Raw genomic sequence first — 27823 nt, forward strand, 5'->3', positions numbered from 1 at the left:
GCCAAAGGCCTCGAGGCTCAATCTCGACCAACAAACAGTCCTGTTCACTGAACCTTTCAGTACTCAGATTCAATAACCAAAATGGCCGACGGAATCGATCGACGAGCGGATGGTACGTTAATGACTGTAAGCATGATGCGCGAATGCTAACGGCGCAAACTTTAGACAAGATGGAGTTTAACACCTCCAGGGAGGTCACCGTTGCTCCCACCTTCGAGGATATGCACCTGAAGGAAAGCCTTCTCCGTGGTATTTACGCGTACGGATACGAATCGCCCTCAGCCGTTCAGTCTCGCGCTATCGTCCAAATTTGCAAGGGTCGCGACACAATCGCTCAGGCGCAGTCCGGTACCGGTAAAACGGCTACTTTCTCGATCAGTGCCCTGCAAGTCATCGATACAGTCGTTCGCGAAACTCAAGGTATGCCGGTCAAAGACACCGCCGCGCTCCCAATCTAACCTACTGCAGCGCTTGTCCTCTCCCCCACCCGCGAACTTGCGACCCAGATCCAGTCTGTTATCATGGCCCTAGGCGACTACATGAACGTTCAGTGCCACGCATGTATCGGAGGCACAAATATTGGTGAAGACATCCGCAAGCTCGACTACGGCCAGCATGTTGTCTCAGGTACACCCGGTCGTGTCGCGGATATGATCCGGAGACGCCACCTGCGCACGCGCCACATCAAGATGCTGGTTCTTGATGAAGCAGACGAACTCCTCAACCGCGGATTTCGTGAACAGATCTATGACGTCTACCGTTACCTCCCGCCAGCCACGCAGGTGGTTGTCGTATCCGCTACCCTCCCGTACGATGTGCTCGACATGACGACCAAGTTCATGACCGACCCCGTCCGCGTTCTCGTCAAGCGTGACGAATTGACACTAGAAGGCATCAAGCAATACTTCATCGCCGTCGAAAAGGAAGAGTGGAAGTTCGATACCCTATGCGACCTTTACGATACCCTCACCATCACACAAGCCGTCATCTTCTGCAACACCCGCCGAAAGGTCGACTGGCTCACCGACAAAATGCGCGAGGCCAACTTCACAGTATCAAGCATGCACGGAGAGATGCCCCAAAAGGAACGAGACAGTATTATGCAAGATTTCCGCCAGGGTAACTCTCGAGTGCTGATCTCCACCGATGTCTGGGCCCGTGGTATCGACGTTCAGCAAGTCTCGCTTGTCATTAACTACGACCTCCCAACAAACCGTGAAAACTACATCCACCGTATCGGTCGAAGTGGTCGATTTGGCCGCAAGGGTGTCGCGATTAACTTTGTCACGAGCGATGACGTGCGCATTCTGCGTGATATCGAACTATACTATTCCACACAAATCGATGAGATGCCCATGAATGGTAAGCCGAACACCTATTGTCAGACTTTCTTGGATCATCCGACTAACAAATTCTCAGTTGCCGACCTGCTCTCCTAAACGATATGCCTCCTCTACTTCTTATCACGATCTCAGTATACCTCGGAATGCCAAAATGGTTTCAGCCAGCTACTTCATATGATCGCAAATTTTTACGCGCCATCGTAATCTCGCACACCGCATGATGGCGTGCTGCTCGGTAGAGCTGTCATCCGCGCCAGACGATCAATAGCGCACGAAGGTTGAAGTATGCGGCAAGCAGGGTCAAGGAAGAATTTCATTGGCCAACGAGCCGAACTCAATGTAGGAAAAGTTTTGAAGCAATGCCTGTGCTGATGAGAGGGGAGTTTCTGCTCTTTGATTCGACAGAGAAGGTCCTGCACCACAGACAGCGCCCTAGGTTCGTGTTTGCGAGTTTGTAATTGGCAGCATAATCAGGGGCATTGATACCGGGTTGTCAATAGTACGATTTGGACAGGATCCATGGCTGCCAGCCTTGCCGGGAGAGGGAACTTTGCGGCAGGAATCTGCAGCTAGGGCTTACTAGCGGCTATCACCTCAGCGATCTGGACCTGTCTACTCCGTACTTATCGATTGACTCAAAGGGCCCGACGGTAACTGCCGATCTAGGGTGGGTTCGTGGGCTCCAGTTCGACTCCTCTACCACATGTTGGAATGCACAGACTCAAACGTCGACTGGAATACACAATCCAGAGTGTGGTAGTACAAGCTAGAAAACCTTGCAAACTTGCAGCAAAGTCCCCGCCTTCCTTGTACGGTAATGTAGACGGTATCCCGAAAGGAGCAATACGACTGTGAGTGTGATGGTGCTGGCAGCATACTGCCAGATCAGTTTTCTATCGGACGCTCAGTCTCCGCTCTTCTAAAGATTAGCATCTTGTTAGGACCCCAGGCTTGAACAGGAACGAACTCAAGATTTGCAGAGAGCCCAACTTGCTTATTCCCGCAGTCGAAAACATCGGTTCCAATCGAAAGCAAGGGTGAAGGTATCCTGGCATACTAGGCTGACAAGGATGTGTCATGAGGGGTTCGCGTACGGAGTAAAGAGGAACAGATATCCGTATCATGCATGAACTGAGAGGGGCTGGAGCGGTCAATGATGGAAATGATGCCTGGCGAGCTTATGGGAGATATGCTGGGACGATGGTTGGATGGATTGCTCAGGTGGCTCGGAAAAGAGAACCTGAACTGGTGCATGGATCCCAACCTTAATATTCTGCACCCCAAAACACTCTGCAAGCTGCACCACGACTGAGTCACATTGTAAGTGTGTTGGCGGCCTTGATGAATACATAAGTCCAGTTTTCCAATACTGATCGTCCTCTTAAGCCAGTAGAAGTCTACGAGCGGGTTCCTTGAGGAACTATAACCAACCCGCTTTGTTTGCGCATGGACTGTGATTCAACTACCTCCCAGCATATTATTGCTCCGTATTCAGGCAGGCTGATGCAACTCTCATGTTGGTCACAGATCCACAAGATCCCTCCGTGGGAATGATTCGCCGTCTGGGCAGTTTTCTTTTGCGAACCCGCAATGCATCACCGTATTCATATTTCATAGCGTCCGAGTTGTACAAACGCCAGCCCGCGTTGTGGATTCAAGACCGACATGCATGGGCTTGGGACATAGTCGCTGAGACGGTGATACCGCAACAAGAGGTTCATTGGAAGCAGACCACAAGGAATAGTACTCCATAAAGATATCTTGAGCATCATCAGGTGAAATTTCTTTCTGCATCTTCTGCAACGGAACCGATACTTTCAGGTGGCGCAAACGTCCTCGAGCTGTTTCGGACTGGAGACAAAGGAGCATATCCAAGCGATCCAATGACTGGCACTGCGCATAAGGATATCAAACCACAGACAACTAAGTTGATGGTGAGAGAAAGCTCTTGGACACAGCAAGTGGAGGCACCAAAGGCGGTAATGTCCGGCAGTACTTAAAAAGGGAGCCACAAGCGGAAACTCCCCTGGCGCTCCAGTCGCGGCCTTTGAGCTTGGATACAGCTCCTCATGGCGAACACCCTTCCACCTCGGGGTCTCTCAGCAGAAGATGTCCCTTCTGAGAGAGCAGAAGGGAGAACTATACACCCAAGATGACTCCGACACTCCGGTCTTGTCTTCTTTCGAACAGAAACAGCCGTTCCCCCCTCTACCGCCCGACGAACTCGAAACACATGGAGATACCCCGGACGATAGCTACCCGCAAGATGATCAGGACCTAGCTTCCTCGCACCCCGATCCTGAAGTGGAAGACGACGTGGACTTTCATTCGCACTACTCTCTGGAAGACCAATCTTTCTCAGATGCCTCGACAGACTCGAACGATGACCAATCGCCAGAAGATGGCATTGCGATGCACCACCCTTTCCGGCAGTCGGCCAGTTCTCTCCACGGGCCTAACGCTTTTGCGCCTCCCTTCTACAATCGACCTCCCACACCTTTACCACCGTCTCCTTCACTGACGTCTCTCCTTCGGCCCCCTTTTTCTACTACTACTTCACGACCGACCACTCCCGACAGCTCCGACGTTGAAACGCCAAATGACACTGAAGCAGCTGTTGCGAAGTCGGCGCGGAGGGCAACAACTGTTCCTAGGGCGAGCCCCAAGGTTCCGACCTACGAATATTATGGCTTTGTTCTCTACCTCGCATCCTCATTGGCATTCCGTGAGTGAAGAAATGTCGAAACATAATCGCATACAATACTAATTCAAGCTGCAGTGATCTACATTCTGTGGTCTTACCTCCCCTCGCCTTTCTTACATCAGCTTGGAATATACTATTATCCGAATCGATGGTGGTCATTGGCTTTCCCTTCCTGGCTAGTTATGTCGATCATCTATCTCTACGTCGCCTTGGCATCTTACAACACCGGATACCTTACCCTACCGATGAATAGCGTGGAAAATATCGTGGACGAAGTGGCCAATATCGCGGTCATCGACGGAAAGGGCAGACGGCGGCCAGGCGGTGCTGCAAAAATGCGGCCTGGAGCTACCTCATTCCAGATTATGGGGCCGCAAAACCGCAAAGTCAATTGGAGGGAGATTTGGAGTGAAGGGACGGACGCTGTCCTGGACGTTCCTGTGGGGGGAGTATGCGAAGTACTATACGGACAAGAAAGACATGGCGAAGATGATGTTTGTGAAGAAAGTCCGGATTTGTAGACACTGTGATATAGAATCTATGAACTATGAAATGATCAAGCCATGATATGGACCATCCTCAGAACAATGCACAATGACAGGCACATGGTCAACCCCAGATTTCTTGGTAGGCGCGAAAATGAGACACGTTTCCAACGGTAGACGGTAGCATCGACGGTGCCGGTGATTGGTGGACGCGGGCAGCCCGCATGAACTTCACCACTGAGGTGGACAATACCACGTTCCAACAGCATTGAATCTCTTAATGCTCTCTCGCCGCATTAGAGTCTAGACAGATAAGCAACCCCTGGCTAGAAACCCAGACAACTCAGCGCCAAAGGCGGTAACCATCGCGTGGGCGGCTACGGGAGCCAACAAGAGACCAACGCCGGCGGTTACTTTGCTGCGAGGAGACTCCAGACGCGCTCCGGTTCTGTGTCCATCCCGGCTTCGACGCACAGCTTGACTTCTGCTCTTCTTTCTCTGAGCAGGACCTCCGCTCTTCTGTCCTATCGCTATCCCTGACTGTTTACCGGTGCTGGCACGGCTTGGAACGTTGTTCCCTGCCGTCTGCTGTGAGCTGTTGGCTCCAGCTCACAACAACACTTACCGCAATACCAGTTCCCGCACCGTCCACTCAAACAACCCACGCTCTCGAAAATTAGGAGCGAGACCACCTTTATTGCTTCAACTTAATTGCATTTTGTCGCTCCCCCTCTGTATTGTATGTCTTGGCAATCTCCCTCCGCCATGTCTGGGGGTGGAGGGTTCGTCGGTCCTGGCGGTGATGCGAACGGGGGCCCTCAGGGGACGGAGTACACATTACAAGGTACGTTTTTCGCGCAAAGGACAGCGCCGTTGCTGTTCTCATTTATCGGCTCAATTGATTATACTAATGTCATTGCTGCCTAGGTGTAATGCGCTTCCTCCAGACGGAATGGCACCGACACGAGCGAGACCGCAACGCCTGGGAAATCGAGCGCGCGGAGATGAAGTCTCGGATAGGGAAACTTGAGGGCGATGTCCGAACCAGCAAGCGGTTGCATGAGTCCCTGGGAAAGCATGTCCGACTGCTTGAAGCTGCATTGAAGAAGGAGCGCGAGAAAGTCCGAAAGCTCACCAACAATGAGGCTGTGGAGGATCTCCGGGATCCCAAGGAGATTGCCCGAGAGAGTATAAACTCCCTGAAATGTAACATTCACTATCTTGATTGTGCTTGTTGGTGGTTCTAACGATTGTTTCTTTCCAGCCCAACGGCCGAAATTCGACCCTCTCGGAGATCTAGACCCCAACGCTGAAACCCAACCAGAATACCGCCAGGAGACGGAACGCGACAAGTCACGGTTATACCTATCCAAATGTTCGCAGGAAATTGCGTACCATGTCATTCCCTCCGCGCATCCACCTCCCGACCTCGGCGACCTCGAGCTCTCGAACCATGTTTACGGTAACCAGCAGCTGTCTCAGCAAAGTCTAGAAGAAGCGTACGCGTACATCATGCAGCAACGACAAAAGCAACAGGCGAGTAATATGATGGCACGGGAAGTTCCTATGCAGAATCATCAGCCTATTGTTCGGCACTACCCTGACAACATGAGCCTGTCCCGCGCCCCTAGCCAGTACAGTCTTCCGGCCACCTCGAGGGATGTTGTCGATAGGCGGGCTATGGAGCAACAGCAACTCCCGATGACAGGTCTTGAGGACAGCAGGCAGGCTCTGGACAATTCCCTTCGGGAGCGTGGAAGCTCAGAAAGACAGGTATACGATAGCTACGGGTCTCAAGCTTCAGCCGAGGATGCGTCACGATCCCAGCAAACCGAAGAAACTTCTGGTGATACTGATGGTTGGAATTTCGATGATTCAACTGAGCAAGTCGCCCCGCCCGAGCCGATACCCCATCGACCAGACGTTGATGCATTTCCGAACGCGAATTTTGCCCGACAGAAGTCTCCCGCCAGGTCTGGATCACTATCTCATCGGAGGAAAAGCTCTGGTGCTCGGCGAAAGAGCGAGGGATCAGTTGATCTCGGCACTGGAGCAAGTCCGAAGCAAGATACCACATTTAAAGTTCGATTCGCCCTACGAGGGCACTTGGATGTTGTCCGGGCTGTGATTTTTACTGGCGGTGGAAGCCCATCGGAACCTGAGATATGTACTTGCAGTGATGATGGAACGATCAAGCGATGGTTTATTCCAGCGAGTTTCGGAGCCTATGGCCATGCAGCCAGTTCCGGTAGCGACTTGGATATCGCGAGCTATTTCACGCACCGTGGACACGTTGGAGCTGTGACAGCTCTAGCTGCATGCTCTCCATCCCAGAACTTTTCGCAAGGCGGCCGCACGATCGGGGACGGCTGGGTATTCTCTGGTGGACAGGATGCTAGTGTACGAGTCTGGGAAAGGGGCAGGGTCGATCCTAAGGCCACTCTGGATGGCCATTCTGATGCGGTCTGGGGTCTATGTGTCCTCCCTGGGACGGCCGGGTCTATATTCGGCGATCAGTCAAGTCATTATGGCGGGCCGGACCGTGTCATTCTTGCATCGGGCGCCGCAGATGGTAGGATAATCATATGGGCCGTCAGCGGCCCGCCCCAGCTCTCTTCACCACAAGCTGGGAATCGACGTGCTGGCGGCAGCCGGCGGGCCAATTCGATTTCCTCGGGGTCAAACTTTCCCTCCTCCCCGCAGCCTAGCACAGCAACGACAACGCCGTTCCACTACACCATGGTTCGGCAGATTGTCCGAACGGAATCACCTTCACCGACGTGTATCAGCCCACTATCGCTCGCTGGTATCAACTTCGTGGTGTCTTATACAGACGCTTCGATCCTCGTGTACGACACGAGAACCGGTGAAGAGATCGTGGGCATGGCCAGCCTAGAGACATACGATGGAACACGATCAACAGGCGTCAACTCAGTTGTTGCGACCACTATAGGCTTCGACGGGTCGGCCGGTCTTGATCCTAGCCGGACGTTGGCGGATGAAGAGGTAGTCCACGGCGCCACTGGATCAAGTGGCGTGGAAGGCGTTGTCATCAGTGGCTACGAGGACAGGTATATTCGCTTCTTTGATGCCAACAGTGGTACGTACTCCTTACCTTCCGATCCACCCAGCCCAGCTAACTAATCATCCATAGGACAATGCACCTACACCATGCTAGCACATCCCTCTGCCATCGCCTCCCTCTCACTCTCTCCCGATGGCCGCGAGCTCGTGTCTGCCGGCCACGACGCCAGCCTGCGGTTCTGGAACCTCGAAAAGCGAAGCTGCACTCAAGAAATCACAAGTCACCGACTTATGCGCGGTGAAGGGGTCTGCTCTGTCGTCTGGAGTCGCGATGGCCGATGGGTCGTTGGCGGCGGCGGCGACGGAGTCGTCAAGGTGTTCTCTAGATGATAACGCAGTGGATGTGGCCTGATGTATGATTTGTGTTTTAACATGTCCTGCTGATTGACTGATAACTTTTCTCACGCCATGTTCTTTTGGACTCATGAATGATTGAGCGATTGGCCAGATTCCCGAGCATTTGTAACGGTGTCAAGTTACCTACCTACCTACTTACCTGGCATATGTTCCTTTCTACCCTCATGTCCTTATAGCTTGTTTTTTTTTTTTTTCTTTATTTTTTCTTTTTCTTTTGTACTGCTCGTTTCACATTTTCAATGTCGAACCGAGCCACGTATACCAAGATGTCCTGTTATTTTTATTTCCGCTTACAAGAGATACTGGTCCATGTGAAATATGATCAGGGGATGTATGTTACTATATTACCTTTTTGACGTTTGATTTCTCCTCTGGAAATATATCCTCTGCTTTTCCACGTCTATTAGGTATGATATCTCGGTGCAAATATAGATAGACATCATGGACTCGGGTTATATATATCTCAAACAAGCTCATAGAATCACCATGAAATTCAGGTATCACAACTAGAGAAAAAAAAAAAAGAATTACCGACTAGCAGTCCAAGCCTCCTTAAACACACCCCTCATCTTCTTCGCAACATCCTCATCCTTAAGCCTCTGCGCCAGATACCCCTGCAAATCATCCCAGAACGCATCCATCTCCAACACAGCCTCACCACTCGGCCCAACCGCAGCCTTCACGGTGGTCTCTCCAACCCCAGTAGTCTCCTCGGGTACCTTCTCAGCCTCACCACCCTGTACCTGACTCTGACCCTCAGCAACTCTCGCGCCTCCCATAACCATAACACCGAACTCGACGTCCTTCCCACCAGCCAGCAGCTCCTGATCGCCAGCATCGCCTACAATCTCCGCAACCGTCTTTCCAGTCCCCGTAACAGGCTTTTTCTTGTACAGGATCTTGATCTTCTCCAGGGGCACCTTGTTGTCGGCTTCGGTGGTGGTCTCGAGGATGCGTTCGCGAACGGCGTCTTTCAAGTCCGAGACGGTCGTTGTGGCGAGTGGGGTGTTGGAGAGTGAGAATTCTAGCGCGGGATTGCGCGCAGATTTAAGCGTGACCGTGATGGATTTTGAGGAGCCTGGATTTGCGCTCTTCGATGCGGAGCTCTTCTTTGGCATGGAGGGGCGCGGGGGTTGGAGGCGGGGAAGGGTGTACTGTTTGGAATGGTTAGCGCATGACCTCTTTTAAAACTGCTTCTAAGCTTGTGCCTTGAGAGTTGATGTTGAGCGGCGGGGGACGTACAGGGCCCCGAGGGGTCTGTCCTTGGTCGTGGACATAGTCAGGGCGGAGCTTGATGGGACGGGAGTCGAGCGCTGAGACGAAGAGTTTGGTGAATGCGAGTTCCGACATTGTGGCTATGCTAGCCTTGAGAGACCCGTATACAGATGCAAGGAGTTGCTTGAGTGGTATTGCGTGGGAAAGAAGTGCAATGGCAGGGCAGGACGACGGAGTGATACAATCGTTGCTCAAGACATCAGAATTACCCAATTAGGCGGCGATGAAGCTCGGCGGGTCTGCTTGCGTTGCGGCCTCAGAGCTCAGGCAGCAAGCTGTGGACCTGATACATTACACCGCCTCGGACTAATCTTTCTGCCAGGGACTACCGCCTGTTCGGCCGCAGAAAAAAGAAAAAAGTTGAAATTTCTCCCAGCTGAGAAGGCCAAAACATAACTCTTGTCTCACGACGCATTACTTTTCACAATGGGTAAAGGTCGCCGCATGAAGAAGCAGGGCCCTCCGGCCCCGCTGGATGAGTCGAAAATCACGATGCTTAAGAAACGCAAGACCGACGACACACCTGCGCAATCAAAGGCGGAAGCGGGAAAGAAGCGAAGACGCACCGATGAGGAAGACGCCGTGAAGGAAGTTCCGGTCAAGACCAAGAAGGACAAGGCCAATGGAGTTGCCAATGGGAAGGAGAAGAAGGCTGCTGTTGCCGTTGCACCCGCTAAGAAGGATAAGAAGCCCAAGAAGCAGCCGGAGCCAGAACCCGAATCGGAGGACGAGTGGGAGGACGAGGATATGTCGGACATTGGCGATGCTGAAGAGATGGATGAGGATGAGTTTGAGGATCTGGATGGAGTTAGTGATGGCTCTATGGATAGTCAGGGAGAGGGCGAGTTTGGGTTTGGCAGTGACGACGACTCAGATTCTGTGGTCGACTCAGATGACGATGATCACCCACGGCAAACAATGTTCTCGGATGATGAGGACCTTTCAGATGCGGAGGAGAAGCTGACGGCGGCTAACATCGAGGGTCTATCCCGAAAGTTGGACGAGCAAAGGCAGCAGGAAGAAGAGGAGGCTGATCTCGAGATGCAGGAAGCTGCGATGCAGACGAACATTGCTGGTGACAGTACGGACGTTTTCGAGGGTGCAGAGGGAGAGGGACTGGCTCCTAACCTCCAGTTGCTCCGCACAAGGATCACAGAGACGATTCGCATCTTGGGCGACATGAAGACGCTCGGTAAGCCTGGCAAGTCCCGCGCCGATTATACTCAGCTCCTCCTCAACGACATCTGCACTTACTACGGATACACCCCATTCCTCGCCGAAAAGCTCTTCAACCTCTTCACCCCAATGGAGGCCTTCGCCTTCTTCGAAGCCAACGAAACTCCCCGTCCTGTCGTCATCCGTACCAACACCCTTCGCACCAACCGACGATCTCTCGCCCAGGCGCTGATCAACCGTGGTGTCGTTCTCGAGCCTGTCGGAAAATGGTCCAAGGTCGGTTTGCAGGTCTTCGAGTCCGCCGTTCCCCTCGGTGCTACCCCGGAATACCTCGCAGGTCACTACATTCTCCAAGCCGCATCCTCCTTCCTCCCCGTTATGGCTCTCGCCCCTCAAGAGAACGAACGTGTTCTCGATATGGCTTCCGCCCCCGGTGGTAAGACCACATACATATCCGCCCTGATGCGCAACACTGGCTGCGTCATCGCCAACGATGCCAGCAAGCCCCGTGCAAAGGGTCTGATCGGTAACATCCACCGTCTCGGCTGCAAGAACACCATCGTCACCAACCTCGACGCCCGTACCGCATTCCCCAAGGCCATGGGTGGCTTTGACCGCGTCCTCCTCGATGCCCCTTGCACAGGTACTGGCGTTATCGCCAAGGATCCCAGCGTCAAGACCAACAAGAACGAGCGCGACTTCCTCGCCATCCCACACATGCAGCGCCAGCTTCTCCTCGCCGCCATCGACTCCGTCAACCACGCCTCCAAGACCGGCGGCTACATCGTCTACTCCACTTGCAGTGTGACAGTCGAAGAAAATGAAGCCGTAGTCCAATACGTCCTGAAGAAGCGACCCAACGTCAAGCTCGTCGAGACCGGTCTCGGCGACTTCGGTACCCCCGGTTTCACCCACTACATGGGCAAGCACTTCGATGCAAAGATGACCATGACAAGACGCTACTTCCCGCACCGCGAGAACGTCGACGGTTTCTTCGTCTGCAAGCTCAAGAAGACTGGTCCCTCGCCCACCCAGAAGGCTGGTGAGAAGGACGCCAGCGCCGCTACCAACGGCACCGCCAGCAGAGCCAAGTCGACAACCCCGGCCACAAGCGACGATGAAGTCGTCGACAAGACACCCATCACCGAGGAAGACGGCACCACTCCTGGCGAGGGATTCGGTCCCTTTGACGAGAACGACGAAGAAGACAAGGAGCGCATCCTGCGCGCTGAGCGCAACCGTCTCCGTCGCAAGGGTCTCAACCCTAAGGGTGTGCTAAACAAGCCCAAGAAGACTGCGGCACCAAAGACAGATTCGGAGTCCGAGTCAACGCCGAAGAAGACCAAGAAATCCGAGGACTCACCGGCTGAAAAGTCCGAGCTTAAGCCCGAGCAACAGGAGAAGCAGGCCGACTCCGAGAAGAAGAAGGAAAAGAAGGAGAAGAAGAAGCCCACTACGAAGACTCAACAAGTAGATCTAGCCCCTTCTTCCACCCCGCCCTCTAACCAAGAGCAGGAGAAGAAGCAGACTAAGGTTAAGACTACGAAGACGTCTGATAGCCCTGGGAAGGAGAAGACGAAGAAGAGCAAGGGACAAGGGAAAGTTAAGGGTAAGGGAAGCAAATAAAGGGAAGGGCGTTTATACCTATTTACATTCGTATAAATAATGTGCTTGTTTACGGTTCTTTAGCATGGTCGAAAAAAAGCATATTTCCAACATCTGTCAGTTTCTTTAGTACATTGTGAAATCCACGGAGGGCTTACTTCCATCTGACGAGGCGCCTAGCTATGACATATTGCGTATCGTTTATCGTGTATCTGAAGTACTAAACGTTGGAGTTGATATGATTTAAAAAATCATAGTTCAAAAACATCGGTCTAATATACTCATATCAACGATGGATAGGAACTAGACGGTGTATTTTTATCATCGCCGAAAATGGCATGATGACAAGATGTGTAGTGTATGATATAACTTCCAGGGTATGCCATGTTTCTCCAAAAACCCAAAAACGACTGAACACCAGAAACGTGGGGAAGAGAATGGATAGAAAGTAAAAACAAAAGGAAAAAAAAATAAGCAATCTAGAAAAAGCCAACCAAAGATTGCGCTCCTTGAATCGACGGGTGGAGTAGCTGCTTGCTTATGTGCGGTAGATCTTGACAACGTTAAGGATATTCTTCCGGCAGATGGGGCAGATTTCGACCTGGCGCGCGCACGTAACGCATGCACAGACATGACCGCAGTCGTAAAAGAGAGCATCCTGCTCCTCGCCGAAGCAGATTTGGCAGAGGTCCTTCTCCTCGTCCGCAACCTCCCAGTAACTGATGCCCTTGCCGTGACGCTTGCCATCCTTGTACCCGCCAACGTACTTGTTGCCGGTCTTACGCTCGACGAAGGTTCCCTGACCGTGGCACTGGTCCTCGAACCAGTCTCCTTCGTAAGTATCGCCGGTTGGATACTCCATAAGACCCTGGCCGTGGCGTTTGCCAAGAATGTAGTCGCCCGTGTAGGAAGCAGCCGAATCCGAAATGTGCTTGCCCTTGCCGTGGTAGTAGCCCTTGACAAAGTCACCGCTGTAGAATTCAGATGTGAAAGTGGCGTCGACAGTCTTTGTGCCGGTAAAGGCCTTCGTGGGGTGGTTGCGGGATGCTGCCCAGAGGTAGCTGACTAGGTGCTGGGGGTTGGCGAAAAGGCCCTTCTCGTTGTATTCGGCGCGCTTTGCCTTATTAAGCTTGTCACCAACGATGAAGCAGGCACCGTCAGCGGGATTGATTTCGAATGTCTCCGCTGAGGCGAGGGTGTCAACCACAGTGCCGTCAACCTGGTGCCAGACCTGGAAGTCTTTGGTCGTTGGCCAACCGAGATGCTTGCGGATAGCCGGCTTGATTGTTTCCTCCTTCTGGGAGAAGAACGATCCCACGGTGCGGAGCGACTGCGACTCAATGTCGAAGAGCTTTATGTAGTAATAGACGTGCTCCACTGGCAGGACAGCCTCCCGCTCTGCAGGCGTGGCATCTTCTGTATTGACTGTAGCCTCCGTAGGTTCTTCCACGGGCGCTGTCGTCTGCTCCTCAGGCGGAGATGACTGAGCAGGCTCCTGTTCTTGACTGGCGGAAGCAGAATGGGTTTGCTGTGCTTCTTCATCCATCTGTTCAAGGTCACCCGCGATAATAGCCGCGATCACGGCATCATTCTCAGAAGAAGTAACCTCGTTAGTTGCCGTTCCGACTGTTTCAGTATTAACCTGGGAAGTCTCTGCAACTTGGGTCGTTGAGTTTGAGTTCTCCACGTTCTCGTGATTGGACTCAAGAGTCGACGGTGCTGCTTCGTTCGTCGCAGCAACCACATCTGCTGAAACTGCGTTGGTTGACGCCTCGCTCTCTGACAATTCAACCGCAACCGTTGTCGTATCGCCGGTGGTTTCAATGATTGCGGGCTGCTCCGCAGCAACCGCGACCGTCTCATTTGAGCTTACGTCCACAGTGTTCTGGCTTGCATTGCTGGAGGAGCTTGGCTCGGCACCTTCAGTAGCTGGAGCGATTGACACGTCGTCCGAGGTCTCGGAACCGGGACGCTCAACAACAGCTTCTTCGGGTTTGGAATTGACCGCAACTGGCGCCTCAGGATCTTTCATCGCAAAGTATTTGGCGTCTCCATCTGACACAACTTGCATCCAATAACGGACGGGATTCAATGGCAGGTCGACGGTAGCTGTGAGATCAGAGACACGTTTGAGGGATACAGTTGACCCAGAACTGTCACGCCCATGGCCAATCTGCCAGAGGCGAACATTTTCCGGGTTGATCTCGGCACCTGCACGTGTGGAAGCCCAAAGCCCAATCTTCTTGCGAACATCGATGAGGTTTGTAGAGCGGGGCACAGTCATGTACATGACATTGTTTGCGGCCTTGGCTTGAGACATGAGATCGTATGAATCAAAAAGACTGTCAAGCTGATCATACTTTTCCAGGGAATAGACTTCAACTTGGATATCCTTAGCCTCGGCTCCACCATCAGTCTTCTTGGAAGAGGCGACATCACCAGTCTCGTAATATTGCTTTAGGTCTTCCGAAACTTCCCATGGGCCTTGAGGACCGGGTAGGAAGTCTTTGACGACATCACTGCGGATATACATGACCGCGATCGCGATGTCATGGCCCGTCTTGTGATCAGGTGTTTGGCCCGGTTCCAAGCCAAGGTGCGGCCCTAGAGCCGTCTTCCGAGTCAAGCATTCCACTCGGTTGTCACTACCATCGTCGAACGCCAGCCATTTGGTACCAGGGCCGCCTGGACGCAGGATACTGAAGAACTTGCCAGAAGTGCGCCGGCCACGGTGGACAATGTACCCGTAAAGGACATAGTTTCCGCACTGGCCGTCCAGAAGCCATGGCGACAAATCCACTTCTTCATCCGGTTCTACTCGGTTGTAGAGTAGACGCCATTGACGAGCACCCTTATCCAGTGTCTGGCGACCCAACTCGAGGTGCAGAACCGGTGGTAGGACCCATTTTCCTGGCTTAGCACTGAGATACAAACTGAAGGCCTCGCTCGTGGTCTTAGCTTTGTTCGCGGGCACACAAATACGGGAATTGAAGTCTTTCGGAATCGTGTGCACAGGAGTCTCTGAAACATCCGGAGATAAGGAGGCCAGCGAAGGGCTGTCGAACAACCGTGCAAGCTGCTCTGCCGCCGGGGTACCTGCGAGCTCCAACTCCAAAGACCGGCGCAAGCGTTCCCAGAACTCGCAAACGTCACTGGACTTCTCATGCAGGTTGCTCAAGGTAGTGGTAATCGTGTCTGTGTCGACGTACTGAAGTGACTGGTCTCGTCGACGCAACTGCCAGAGGAACCTTTGCAGCGCGTCGCACAATGGCTTGGGCTTCACATCACAGTTCGTGAGGTGTTCCAGGACATTCACACTCTCAATGATTCTGGAGAATGGAGCGATGTGCAGCCAAGTAGCTAGCCCAGCAACATCTGCGCTATGGTTGATGACGGAATCACCAAGTGACCGGTAGCCGGTCAAGCCAAGGCTGTCCCAAGTGGGCTCAGAGTCACTAGGGTGCCACCAAAGTGAACGAGTGGGGTCCTCAAAAATCCGAATGTACGCATCGAATGCTAAGGTGTCATTGCGAAGCAATGCCTGATGCTGGAGGCGCTGACGCCGATGAATCTGGTCCCATGGACCGTGGAAATTGGTCCACCCCCAATCCAGGTTGTGAGGGTTGAATTGGTGGCAGGAAGACTGCATCCATGCGGTGCGCGGCTCATCTGGATTGTATACAATGACTCCAATCTGTGCGGATACTCTCCAAGTCTCTTTTGCTGGCTCAGCTTGGTCAGCCGCCGCTGGATATTTACCCTTGAACATCTCGGCCCAAGCTTCTGGGTCCTGGGTCTTATCGAACTTGATGTCTAGGTCGGTGTTCCTGGCGTCTAGCTCAACGTCTGCAGGGCCACGGAGAACCTTGTACTCCGTCTCAGGAAAAGTATCATCCGGCTTCGGCATGGTGGATGAGCATTCAATGTAGACGCTCAACGAGCTAACGTTGTTGCCGCGAGGAAAGAACTTGATCGTCCACCAGTATCCCCCGATGTATGCCGGAGGGGAACGCATGATTTTGACCCGGTTAGGGTTCTCCTTGGTGCCCCGAACACCCTTAATCTTCCATGTGAGGCGAGCCTTCTCTGCGGGACGGTATTCCGGGTCGTCGAGAGCGGGGTGGAAATTCTTCTCCCAATACTGGTCTACGAGAATCGACGATGGTTAGACAGATAACATGGATCGTAAGAGCGATAAAAAAAAGAACTCACGATCTTGAGAATTGTAGTTCTCCTGTGTCTCAATCTCTGCTAGTTCAGCATCATCAGGAGCTGAGGTATCCTCCTCTTCTTCTGCCCAATAGGCATGCTCCTCTTCTTGTGTCGGAACAGACGAATCGGATTCGGCTGACGGTTCTTGAGCCTCACCCTCTTGGGGACCTTCGGCTTCAGGTGTAGGCTGAGGCTCTGGCTCCGTCGGCGGCGGTGATTCGAGAATGAGGGGATCTGTAGGGAGTGGAGATAACTCTTGAACTATTGTGTTGATGGTGACCGGGTCTGAAGGACGGGGATCGCTGTCGAGAGGGAGCGGAACAGGGAGTTGCTCGACAGTAACTGCACCTTGTCCGTCCATGTTGACAAGAAGTATGCCGAACGGCGGGTATGAAGTGGAGACGATCAACGACAGTAGACGAAACGAAGAAGAGAACGAAGGGAATTGCAAACGCAGAAGAATGAACTTGCAAGGCGCGAGAGAATATAATGAAGCAGAACAACAGTGAGTCACTCAAAAGGCAGCAGGCGCAGCAAAAAGCAGGCAGAAAGAGAGAGCTGACTGCTGAGCGGGTGGAACACAAGGCCGCGATAAGAGGCTTATCTGTACGGGGTAACAGCCGGGGAACGTCCGTGAGGAACAAAAATCCGGGGATGTTCGACGAAAGAGAGGGACGAGCGATGGTTCTTGCAAGGATGCAGCGAAAGAAGTGAGTGAAAAAAAGAAATCCAGGAAAAAAGGCGAAAGACAGACGAAAGCCAAAGAAGCGAGAGTGACTGATGGGAAGTGCAGGCGAGGCTGTGAGAATGAGGCGGTACCACGGCCAAATCAGACACGCTCACCGCTGGTTCTGCATACAGAAGGATTTCTACAATTCAGCGTTCGGGGTCGCTGGTTCTTATCCATGTCTCGTTGCCCCAAAGATTTCTTATTCATCCTCATCGGACCTGGCCTGGCCGCGCTATGGAGTATCTATCGCCACCGTCCCTCCCGAGCCTCCCTATCTCGACTAGGATCCGCCAGGCCCAAAGCGAATAATGCGAAGGGAGGAGAGATCAGCCGCCGGAGTTGTTGAAAAGGGCATCCCCACTCCCTTCTGACAACGTATTTTTGCTTTTGCGCTCCAGTTGGGGATAGATTGTCTGGTCCGTGGCAACGACTTCGGAAAATCAAACTAAATGCCATTCGTCTTGTCGGCCCCGTCAGAGCCGTGGCGATCATTGGAATCCACGGAAATAATCCACTCAACCGATCGATTTCCTATATGCGATGTTCTGATTCGTCAGATGTTAGCTGCTCGCCTACTTGAAACTTTGCCCCTTCCCCTCCCCCTCTGCACTTCTGCACTCCAGACGCCGGAAACTCGGGTCGGATGGTATCTCCCTTTGTTGAAGAGGAGTTTCGTTCCTGAGGCCTTATCTCTGGTTCGTCTCCCGCTGGGTTCCCACATGCTCGGTTTTTTTCCTGCAATCTCGTTCGCCACGCACTCGATTGTCGAGCCCGAATGTGCGCCGAGAACGGTCGGACGTCCAAGCGGTGGGGTCGATTTGTTGTTATCGAAAAAATGATACGGGTTCCGACTGCGGTTTTATGCAGCATGACCACCCGACCTGTGCCAATAAAAAGCTAGTTTCATTGCTAGACGGGAATGCGCATTATCCACGTCAATGTTGAGATTCTTCTCCAGCGGGGGAGGATTGACCGGCTCGTGCGAAGGTGGCTGCGACAATGAGAGGGAACACGACGGTTGCTTCCGCGTACACCTTGACGGACTGACCATCCGCCTTGATTTTACCCCAGCTTACGGCCTCATCCGGACGAGCTCCAGCGTCGCTACCATCAAATTCCTGTGCGGTGTTGATGTAAACGGCGTGTTCCGCTCCGTTTCGCATTAGACAAGCATTGGCAATGTGGTGCTTGACGATTCCTCCACCGAGGATAATCATTCCTGCGCGGGCAGCCCGTACAGCCATCGTATTGATGCGACGCAGGTCATCGACGATGTCGACTCGCAGTCGTTTGGGGGACGCACGGAACGTGTGGAAGTATAGCATATCACCAAGTGAGCCATCGGTGAGGGCGGGGCAAAAGATTGGGATGTTATTTTTGGCAGCCCAGTAGAGCACCGAGTCCTCGTGGTTGATCTCTCGGCCTAGCCGCTCAATTATACGGCTCGGAGTCCAGTGTAGCTCATCCTCCTCGTCTCCTGTCTCCTGGGCCTTTTTGTTGGCCGCCTCTTGCTCCTCCAGCATTTTGTCTAGGATAGGCACCAGCCAGTCTTCAAACGCACAGTAGTTGCTGTTGGGGACGATGAGATTACCGATTCGATTAAGGCCTTTTGCTCGGAGACCAGCACCAGGAGCCGTGAAGTTGCCCATGTACGTGGGAGCCAGGCATTTGATCAAGTCCTCCTCAACTCCACCGGCAGTTGTAACAATGGCGGAAACATGGTTATGGCGAACTAGATAACGGATACTGTCTCGCAGTCCGGAGGAGATCAGATTGGAGGTGTAGCCGAGAAAAATTGTGGTCTTGTCGCCGGTTTCAGGATGACGATACGCGCGCTGAACGACGGCATTGATCAGCATAATTCAGATCAGAAGCTCAAAACGAGGAAATTACCATCTCATTGATGATACGTGATGCATCAGCGACAGCGCTACTCTGGAAGCCCATGTGCTTCATGTTATCGACTAGCTCTGCGACAGTGATATCGCGGCCCAGGTATTTCTCAAAGTCTACCCCGCTGACCCTGTGAGTCCCCTCAGGGACGGGTTCAGAGGCGACAAGGACCGCATTGGTGGCTGAGGAAGGGGGTGCATTGCTCGGTTGGCTTGACATGATGATAGAACAAGTTGTACTCTGGAATAATGGATTGTGTCTAGCGACTCTAGCCAAAGCAATGATGCGGGGAAGAAAACTAGTACACCAAAAATAAAAAAAAATCACAGAAAAGACGTTTGACGCCTGAGTGGTAAGGCCACCACACCAGCGGATAGCACTAACTTCATTGGGCTTGAATCAAAGTTTGCTGGCGCTGGAATTCCCCAGTCCTGCCTGAGAGCTAAGGCATGAACTTGGCGTCTGCTAGCGCTGGCTCAAACCTTGAAGGGTCTCGCCTCAGGCACTAGACTAAGCCTCGATTAGTGTGAGGTGACAAAAGTCGCCCAGCGCCTTTAGGGGATCCGCATTGAAGATTGGAATCGGTTTCAATTAGGTGGAAGCAATAATCCCTGACCAACAGAATCCATCCCAGCTTTCTCAGCTTGCAAATGGTGACTGGTTAGCGACGGGCAACTTGCTCCTCACTCCTCTGATTCCTCTCCATGATCCGGGCGAGATCTTCATTCCTCTCCCTTCCCTTTAAACTTCCCTTTCTTCATCTCCTTTTCCCCTCTATTCTTGACCCTCATTCACGCCATTTTGACCCGACGAACCGGGTTTTGCGCCAGGACCACACCTAGAGTTGAAGTGAAGTTTCCCAAGTCGAATATCGTGGGCCTTTCTGCCACTGCAGTTTCAGCTCCTTGCAGCGTCCCTCGCGCTGTTTGCTTGACACGTTGCGTGCGGTTGGAAGGTAAGGAGAAGTCCATCTGTTGAATTTTATGCTCTCTTATATTGGTGCCTTCCAACTGTCTTGTCCACGGTCGCCTTGGATCTGCTGTCTTTGTCACACATGGTACATCGAACCGCATCGATTCCCATTGACTGGCGGCCGAAACGCCCATCCCGTGATGGAAACGATATTCCGTTGGGATGGGGCTTCTTCCCGTCCAACAATCAGAACGTCGGTATCATTCTTGAATTCCTGAGACAAAAACAACGCCAAGTCGAGTCCAAGGCGCATTGTTCAGTAACCTCGAGCTCCTCCCGGAACCGGGGCGCCTCTGCAGTTTCCTGATTCGGCTGAGCTGATTAGATAATCTCGAACATGGCCCGAGCTTCCTTCATTTCAATGTCACGTGCTCCCCACATCCTTTCGCCCTGCGCCGTGTTGGCGACGAGGCGCCTGGTCCCCCTGCCTTTGATCTGAATTGATTTTCGAATTTGACGTTTCTTGATTTTGCTGAGAATTATATCGCAAAGATCAAGTACATGACTAACCTGCTGCAGGGCTCTCTGCCAGGTTGATCGTTCCGGATAACTTCTAGCATGGTCCGGTGATGTCTGCGCGATATCCCCAATCGTCTGGGTTCAACTCCCGAGACCGTTCCCCTCGATATGATCGTCGACCTCCCGCCGGCCCTCGTGGCTCTGACGATGTAGGCTTACCCATGGGACGAGAGCCTCCCAGAGGGCCGAAGGCTTTGATTGACCACCCTCGAAGCGCGTCTTATGGTAATCGAGGACGAGGAGGCTACGGCCGAGGAGAATTCCGTGACAGAGACCGTGACCCGAGAGAACGCGACCGCGATTTTCGAGAATCTCGCGATGGACCACCACCGCCATTTCGTCGCGATATTGACCGGGACCGGAACCGTCGTGCCCATGATTTCAACGCCAGAGATCCGCGTGACAATTTCGGCCCTGGCCGTCGCTCGCGCTCACCTCCTCTCCGCGACTACCGTGACACTAGAGACCTTTCTGGCCGAGACCCCGATCTCGTGCGGATGCGTCGCGGCTCGAGAGACAGTATGATGTCTGTATCTTCCGCAGTTCCTGACGGCTCTTCCTCTGTAGGCCATCATTCCCGCCCTGGCCCGATCCGTGGCCGAGGAGGCCGTGGCGATCGAGATGGAGCGCGTGGGCGCGGTGGCGGTCGGATGCCGTACATGGATGATCGCGATTTCAGACGCCGGAGTCGGTCTCGCGACAATCGATGGGATCGAGAACGAGACAGGGACCGCGACCGCGACCGCGACAGAGATCGACCGCTTGACCGTGATCGGGATCGAGAGCGTGTGAATGCCGATCGTGATAGAGACTGGGACATTGATAGGCGTGAGAGAGACCGTGATTTTGATCGCCGTGATCGATTTGATCGCCGTGATGAGCTGGACCGCCGTATGGACCGTGACGAGCGAGATAGGCCCGCGGATTTGTGGAAGCGAGACCGTCCACCCAGTCGAAACGAGAACAGAAATTCTAGCATTTCATCCCTGCCATCTGTTGCACCACCTCCCATTCACCCTGGGGTGGCATTAGCAGACAGGATAACTGATCCGTCGAGTGTTGAACACCCTCGAAAACCGTCTACGGTAGAACCTTGGCGTGACATGGAGCGACTCGAATCTTTACCTTCTCGGCCGGATCCCATGAAGGAGTTCATACCTCCCGTTCCAAAACGTCCCACACCTCCCGCTGCTCCTCAGGTCCCAGCTTTTGGTTCAGTAACTGCACCGATTCCGGATTTGCCTCCAGAGAAGCCTCCTGTCGAGACACCTGCGGCGGCCCATTCATTGTCAAAAACCGAGAAAGAACGCCAGGAACCTTCAGCGAGACCCCAGATGTTGCCACCAACAGGACCAAAAGCAGACCGCGGTTTGCCTCATCAAGTAGCCGAACAACGCGCCCGGCGTGACGAGACGAAACGGGATGAGGCTTTTGATCACACTCCGAAGCAGGAAAGCCCCGTGCGGACCTTCAAGCCACCCCAGACATTATCGGTCGGTCTCCAGAAACCAGTAGAACTTTCTCCACCTACTGCTCCAGCAGCCATGGTTACTAAAGACAGTGCAATTACCCCCGAGTCCTCACCTAGCAAAATTGGGTCAACCACAATTTTTCCGGATGCAACACGGGGCCCTCCTTCGGCAGGACGATCTGCGTCTCCAGGATCGCTCACATCGCCTCGTATGCATTCTTCGAATATCCCTACTGGTCCCCGGGCGCTTCAACAACGGCCTCCACCGTCCCGTGGGCCTTCCAAAGGTAATAAACAATGGGTTCGACCTGGCTACAGTCGTCCGCACTTTGCGACCAGCCCGACATTACCGCCGAAGAGAGATTCCATCGATAGTCAGCACAGGAGTTTGTCTATCAGCGAAGAATTCAAGCACGACATGAAAATGGATATCGATGGGCAGATAACAAGCCCAACTGCGAACAGACACCCCAGTAAGGATAAGGCTATGCATGAGGAAAAAGAAAACTTCCCTATCCCTGAGCCGTCTATGGAGCCGCCTATGGAGCAGCCCACAGAGCATCAAGATCGCGCCCCTAGTCCTCCTCAACGTCCTGCAAAGGAGGTTTCTCCAAAGCCCACCGAAGAGATAAATGATGATGTCGTAATACCGGACTTTGGGAGATCTAGTGATGAAGAGGAGGATGAGAATGTCTTTACTCAGGAGTATTTGGAGGAGAGAAAGCAAATTTTTGAGAAGGACATGAAGGCTTTGCGTGCAGAGATGCCCCCCTCGCCATTGGAAGATCCAAATATTGTCTCGCTACTTATGCGAATCCAGCTGTTAGGATTGATCGCAAAGGGGGGTCAACCTGAAAAGGCCCAAGAACCATTAGCTTCTACGGATGAAGCTGTTACGCAAGAAGTACAGGCAACTTCACAAGATACCGACATCGACAAGAAAACGGAGGAGCATGAGCCACCAACGAAACTGGTCCTAGATTCGCTTCCCGACGCAGTATCTGTCGCGAACCTTCCATTCCTGCAATCGGGACCTCCTACGCCGATGTCTGATCTGGACGTTTACCATGAGAACAATTCCACCCATGATCGTATAAAAGCCATTCTGCGCGGGGAATTGATTGATCACCGCAAGTCTATCGCTAAGAAGAACGCGGAATTACGGATGGAATGGTTGAAACACTACAAGCAGTGGAGGTATAGCGTATGGGAGATGGACCGTGCAAAAGAGAAGGAGAAGACCTCTGTTACTCCGGGGCTGACTCCTCCTCCGGCCCCGCCTCCACCAGTAACGCCAATTCCCGTTTTGGAGAGTCGCTCCGAGGGGCGCCGATACAAGGGTAACAGCGAGTTGGATTTCCAGAATGCTCTTCGCGCGTCCGAGATATCTGCGCAGGAAGAGCTTGCGAGACGCCGTGAGAACAAGGCTACTGCGCAACCAGATCTGAATCGTGAGGCAGTGATCCCGGACATGCTTGAACCCCGGGAAGCCAAAGCCCTCATATTCAAAGATACGAATAACATCGTCGATCCATCCCAAGCCATGGAGGTCTTCGGCTTCATGCCACCGCCGAATGACTTCACAACCGAGGAGCATGAAAAGTTCACGGATGCCTTCATGGCCTTCCCCAAGAAATGGGGGAAGATTGCCGAAGCCTTACCAGGGCGGGATTTCAAACAGTGTATTGTTCACTATTACTTGACCAAGGAAGAGATCAAATATAAGGCCAAGCTGAACAAGCGTTGGAGCCGCCGTGGCCGTGCGAGAAGATCTGCCAGACCCAAGTCCAATGCACTCATGGCCGATCTAGGCGTCGTCAAACCGGATTATGAAGGCGAGGAAGAACCGACGCCTGTGACCGACACCGGCCGCCCACGCCGTGCAGCTGCTCCAACGTTTGGAGATACTTCTGCCGATGCTGATCAAAGCGCCAATGGCCGTCGGGGCAATGCAGCCAAGGACGGCGATACAAGTGAGAAGCCTTCGGGAAGACGCGGACAGCGAGGAACTGGCGCTCGGGGTGGCCGCAGAGGCAAAGCAGCTCAGCAGCAGCAACAACAGCAGCAGCAGCAGCAACAGCAACAGCAAGGCCCCTTGACGCCACAGCCCGAACAACCGAGCTCAACTGCGCCAACGATTTCAGCCACGGCTACGCCAGCTGCAAACATCCCAACGATGCCTGCTATTGCAAGCGCAGAAGTGCCAGATGTGAGCTTAGAAGCAGGTGGTGATGTTGGTATAGTGAGGTTCAGAGACCAACTTGAGGGTGATCGGGTTGATATGCCTCCGCGGTCGAAATCGGGTAGGGGTCGTCCTCGGGATGATCGCACGATTTACACTTTCGAGCCTGGACAGTTAGTAGGCTTTGTCCCGCCAGATTCGTCCACCACATCAAACACAACCAGCTACTGGTCAGTCCCTGAGGTGCGCGAATTCCCTGGGCTCTTAGCACACTTTGGTAGGGACTTTGAGGCTATTGCTAATCATATGAAATCAAAGTCCACCCAGATGGTGAGTAACATGCGCCGTACTCGAATGCCGTCGGTAATGCCTCTGCTAACAACTCATCGCTATAATCAGGTCAAGAACTACTTCCAACGTCGTATGGATTCAGGAAAGACGGACTTTGAGGAGATTGCAGCGGATGCGGAGGCAAGAAAGTCCCGTGGAGAGCCTACGGCCCCGCTGCCAACATCAAGCTCCACGTCCAAACGTCGTTATGAAGCCACGCCTTCTGCCGTGAGCGTGTCTAGGCCGCTTGCTCCCCATACCGAGGCAACGCCGGAGTTTGACGATAGCCGGTTTGCGCCCACTGTGCGACACCCTGCACTGTCCTCTCAGCCGGTATCACTACATGCTCGCTCTCTTCATGAGCGTGAGCGCAGCATTTCTCGATACCCACCGCTCGCGCAAGCTAGCAGTGCGTCATTGGCGCCTCATTCGCCCGCCATGAATATGACTGAGGAATCGTCCAGGGCAATCCATAATCAATCAGGATTGCCACCCCGAATGCAGGGACCGCGCCTGGGATATTTTGAAGATAGACCGACTGTGCTATCCCATCCAAGTTCCCGGACCCTCGATCACCCCATGTCTTCACGGCATATTCCTGCCTCGGGCCCTGAGATGTCAAGGTTAGAGTCACTTCCGAGTCAAGGATTCAGAGGCGTAGATGTGCACGGATCGCCTTTGCTGGCGAGTCAGGGTGTAGCCGCACCCCCACACCAATCCTACCTGCAACCGTTAGCCCAACCGCACCCCCAGGCGCCGCCGCTTATGTCTCACGGCTCACACTCACGCCAAACTAGTTTAACCAAGCCTCCCAGCTCCCCACTTCAGGCAATGGGAAGGCATGAGTCGGAGTTGCCTTATATCCGACGTGATTCAATGAGCCAGAGGTCCTTCTACCCGCTATCTGCGCCTCACGTTGGCGTCCCGCAGCCGCATCCCATCCTGTCCCCTTCTCGGGATCCCCTGCGCACGGCATTACCCCCGGCGGAACCCTCTGAACCACCTCGCCAGGTGCCTGCGAAGCGTTCGAACATCATGAGCATTCTGAATGACGAACCCGAGGAACCGCAACCCAGAAAACGGTTCGCAAGTGATCAAGCTTCCTCTGTTCCCGCAGTAGGCTCTCCTTCGCGGCCAGTTTACACTGGAGGCTCCTCGCTCCCCCAGCCAACACGACAAGAGGAGTCCATGCTCTCAGCCTCTCAGCAAAAGAGCTCAGCATACCCCCAGCAGAGTCCGTACTTGCCGCCCTCCCGTCCGTACTCCGAGTATTCGTCCTACAATTCAGCAGCAGCAACTTCGGGATCTGCTGGGAACACCGATTGGCTGGGACGATTCGATCCTCGAGGCCAGCAGGCATCCCAGCAGCCGTCCTCGGCTCCTCCGCCGCCTAGTAGTCGCCCGCCCGCAACGCTGACGTCGCAATCCCCGTATTCGCCTTTTGCCTCTGGTCAAACGCCGTCGGGTCAGCTATCGAATCTGAATGCCCCGTCTCCTGTGCCAACTCCGCCGCCGGTGCCGGTTTCCCAGCGGCCGTCGTACCCTGCTTCTGTGTACGCACCATCACCGGCGCCACACCCGCAAGCAACCGGTGGAGGGCCGCGCGACATGCCTTCTCAGGGCCCCATGTACAGATCGACCATTAACTCTCCCACGCTGCGGAATGGTCATGTCGCATATCCGACGCGTCCTGGACTCTCCTCGACCTCGTCATATGGTTCAACCACACAGAGCGTGCCGGTAGCTGCCCATATGTCGGGGACGCCCCAACAGCATCCAAGTGGGCCTTCAGCATATCAGCACATGCAACCCTTGGTCGCGCATCAACCTCAACCCCACCGGCCACATATGGGGCTAGCCGGATCGCATTATGGTCGCAACACGCCGCCTCCGCAATCCCAGGCGTCTAGAATGGCGCCTCTATCGGGTCCGGGTTCTCAGCAGATAGGTCGCTCATACACCCCTCCGTCAGTCTTGCAGCCAAATCCCACGAGTGGAATGGCCTATGCACCGAGTGGGCCTGTTAATCCCCACCCTCTTCAGGCACGGCCGGCGGGTCCTGGCGCTCTGAACGAGCCGCTTTCCGGACCGCATGGAGGATCGGCCCATCATCGGGTTTATAGTCAAGGGTCGAATCCATATCCAGGGCCGTTGCCATCCCAACATTCCAGTCGATGAAGCAAACCTCGTATTGCCTCATATTGGAATTGATATGGATGGAAGTCATGTATTATAGGACGTTCACTACACCCACATATTCCCTTCTTCGTTATTCTCTTTCAATGAGCTCGATGTATTAGGCAGATATGATTTTATAGCTATGAGTTGATGTACAGTAGATGACTCAATAGATCGGTTCACGATATCCGACCTAAATGGTCTCCTCCGCATGGTCGCTGTGTCTCTGGTGTTCGAGGCGAACGCCATCGGCCTCACCGCAGGTTCATTCGGGTATTTTGGCCAGACTGCATGCCGCTGTCAGCGTCAACAAATGGATGATGATCATGACGCACGACAAGAATGCCGAGGATGTCTTATGATTTCAATGGGAGTTGGAGTCTCGGCTTCTTGCCTTGGTAAGCTTGATGATGATGCTAAGCGCAAGTCATTATATTGGCGGTACCTAGCGTATCAGGCAAGGCGGGAGCATTCCTCCTTCTCTACAGAGAACTCGGCGTAGGCCAGAGTACGAAGACATGTTATAATCCGTCTTACTCGAAGACACAGCAAAGTCAGATAGATCGATGTTGATGGCGAGTCATGTTGTGCGTGCATTGTGCATTGTGCTTGCTGACAACTGCCAGGGGTGATGTCACCTTCCTTAGCGGCACCAAAACCAACGCAGAAACAAGTCGACCGCGGTCGCTTCTCTGACTGTTGCATCATCTCTGGAACCCCTGGATGCTCTCTCAACGAACAATATTCCTCCATACTTTGACAAACAAGACACGTCCTATCATCCGCTCTCCGATTTCCCCGGTTCCCCGCTGTAAGCGCCGCGGTCCACATCCCATCGCGTCGTTCGCGTCGTCGCCATCGCTATCGCTCGCTATGATGTCGTGGAAAGACTGGGGTCCGGCTCTCGAACCGTGGCGGAGCCCATAGTCCTCTTGGCCAGTCAATGACAGTCCCCAGAGACCATGCAATCTGACTCGGGTGGTTCTGCGAATTGACCATGGACAAATTGCGAGAACCCGGTCATCGCATTACTGCCGCGCATAACGAGTGGAATTCAACCTGTCTTCGTCCCCTTTAGCTTGAGACTATGACGTCGAATGCCCGTGTTACTCCGTAGGAGTCATGGGCTACAACATCAATATCGTGCGGGATGAATGCTGGGTATAAGTGTGGAGTCCTGTCACTCGTTCCTGGGAATGAGACTCAATTGTGGAGGGTATGTTTGATTGCCACAGATCGCTAGCAGTCTTTTCAATGCGATCGGAATCCATCTCCTATACTTTTTACACATCATTATCCTTCTTGCT

The 27823-nt window shown here is 53.4% G+C and overlaps 8 protein-coding genes across 8 annotated transcripts; 5 read left to right on the forward strand and 3 right to left on the reverse strand.

Annotated features, from left to right (window-relative positions):
• Positions 1-81: 81 nt before the first annotated feature.
• On the forward strand, positions 82-1439 carry DSM5745_00205 (uncharacterized protein; the record flags this gene model as incomplete). The annotated part of the gene is made up of 4 exons (XM_026742221.1): positions 82-112; positions 166-420; positions 469-1362; positions 1420-1439. 4 exons carry the CDS (start codon positions 82-84, stop codon positions 1437-1439), a joined length of 1200 nt encoding a protein of 399 aa, XP_026608066.1.
• A 2013-nt stretch (positions 1440-3452) lies between these two features.
• On the forward strand, positions 3453-4568 carry DSM5745_00206 (uncharacterized protein; the record flags this gene model as incomplete). The annotated part of the gene is made up of 2 exons (XM_026742222.1): positions 3453-4068; positions 4123-4568. The coding sequence occupies 2 exons, from the start codon at positions 3453-3455 to the stop codon at positions 4566-4568; spliced, it is 1062 nt and encodes a 353-aa protein (XP_026608067.1).
• A 729-nt stretch (positions 4569-5297) lies between these two features.
• DSM5745_00207 (cell differentiation and development protein Fsr1) lies at positions 5298-7946 on the forward strand (the record flags this gene model as incomplete). Its single annotated transcript, XM_026742223.1, has 4 exons — positions 5298-5376; positions 5460-5738; positions 5797-7632; positions 7687-7946. 4 exons carry the CDS (start codon positions 5298-5300, stop codon positions 7944-7946), a joined length of 2454 nt encoding a protein of 817 aa, XP_026608068.1.
• Positions 7947-8500: 554 nt separating this feature from the next.
• DSM5745_00208 (uncharacterized protein) lies at positions 8501-9323 on the reverse strand (the record flags this gene model as incomplete). The annotated part of the gene is made up of 2 exons (XM_026742224.1): positions 8501-9127; positions 9216-9323. 2 exons carry the CDS (start codon positions 9321-9323, stop codon positions 8501-8503), a joined length of 735 nt encoding a protein of 244 aa, XP_026608069.1.
• Positions 9324-9674: 351 nt separating this feature from the next.
• DSM5745_00209 (rRNA (cytosine-C5-)-methyltransferase NOP2) lies at positions 9675-12050 on the forward strand (the record flags this gene model as incomplete). Its single annotated transcript, XM_026742225.1, has 1 exon — positions 9675-12050. One exon carries the CDS (start codon positions 9675-9677, stop codon positions 12048-12050), a length of 2376 nt encoding a protein of 791 aa, XP_026608070.1.
• Positions 12051-12567: 517 nt separating this feature from the next.
• Positions 12568-16602, reverse strand: DSM5745_00210 (putative MATH and UCH domain protein; the record flags this gene model as incomplete). Its single annotated transcript, XM_026742226.1, has 2 exons — positions 12568-16175; positions 16242-16602. The coding sequence occupies 2 exons, from the start codon at positions 16600-16602 to the stop codon at positions 12568-12570; spliced, it is 3969 nt and encodes a 1322-aa protein (XP_026608071.1).
• Positions 16603-17906: 1304 nt separating this feature from the next.
• On the reverse strand, positions 17907-19083 carry DSM5745_00211 (deoxyhypusine synthase; the record flags this gene model as incomplete). Its single annotated transcript, XM_026742227.1, has 2 exons — positions 17907-18806; positions 18865-19083. The coding sequence occupies 2 exons, from the start codon at positions 19081-19083 to the stop codon at positions 17907-17909; spliced, it is 1119 nt and encodes a 372-aa protein (XP_026608072.1).
• A 1322-nt stretch (positions 19084-20405) lies between these two features.
• Positions 20406-27212, forward strand: DSM5745_00212 (MYB DNA-binding domain protein; the record flags this gene model as incomplete). The annotated part of the gene is made up of 2 exons (XM_026742228.1): positions 20406-26305; positions 27143-27212. 2 exons carry the CDS (start codon positions 20406-20408, stop codon positions 27210-27212), a joined length of 5970 nt encoding a protein of 1989 aa, XP_026608073.1.
• Positions 27213-27823: the final 611 nt, after the last annotated feature.

Source organism: Aspergillus mulundensis (assembly GCF_003369625.1).
Source record: "Aspergillus mulundensis strain DSM 5745 chromosome Unknown scaffold_0, whole genome shotgun sequence".
In the NCBI taxonomy this organism is placed as follows: Eukaryota; Fungi; Ascomycota; class Eurotiomycetes; order Eurotiales; family Aspergillaceae; genus Aspergillus; species Aspergillus mulundensis.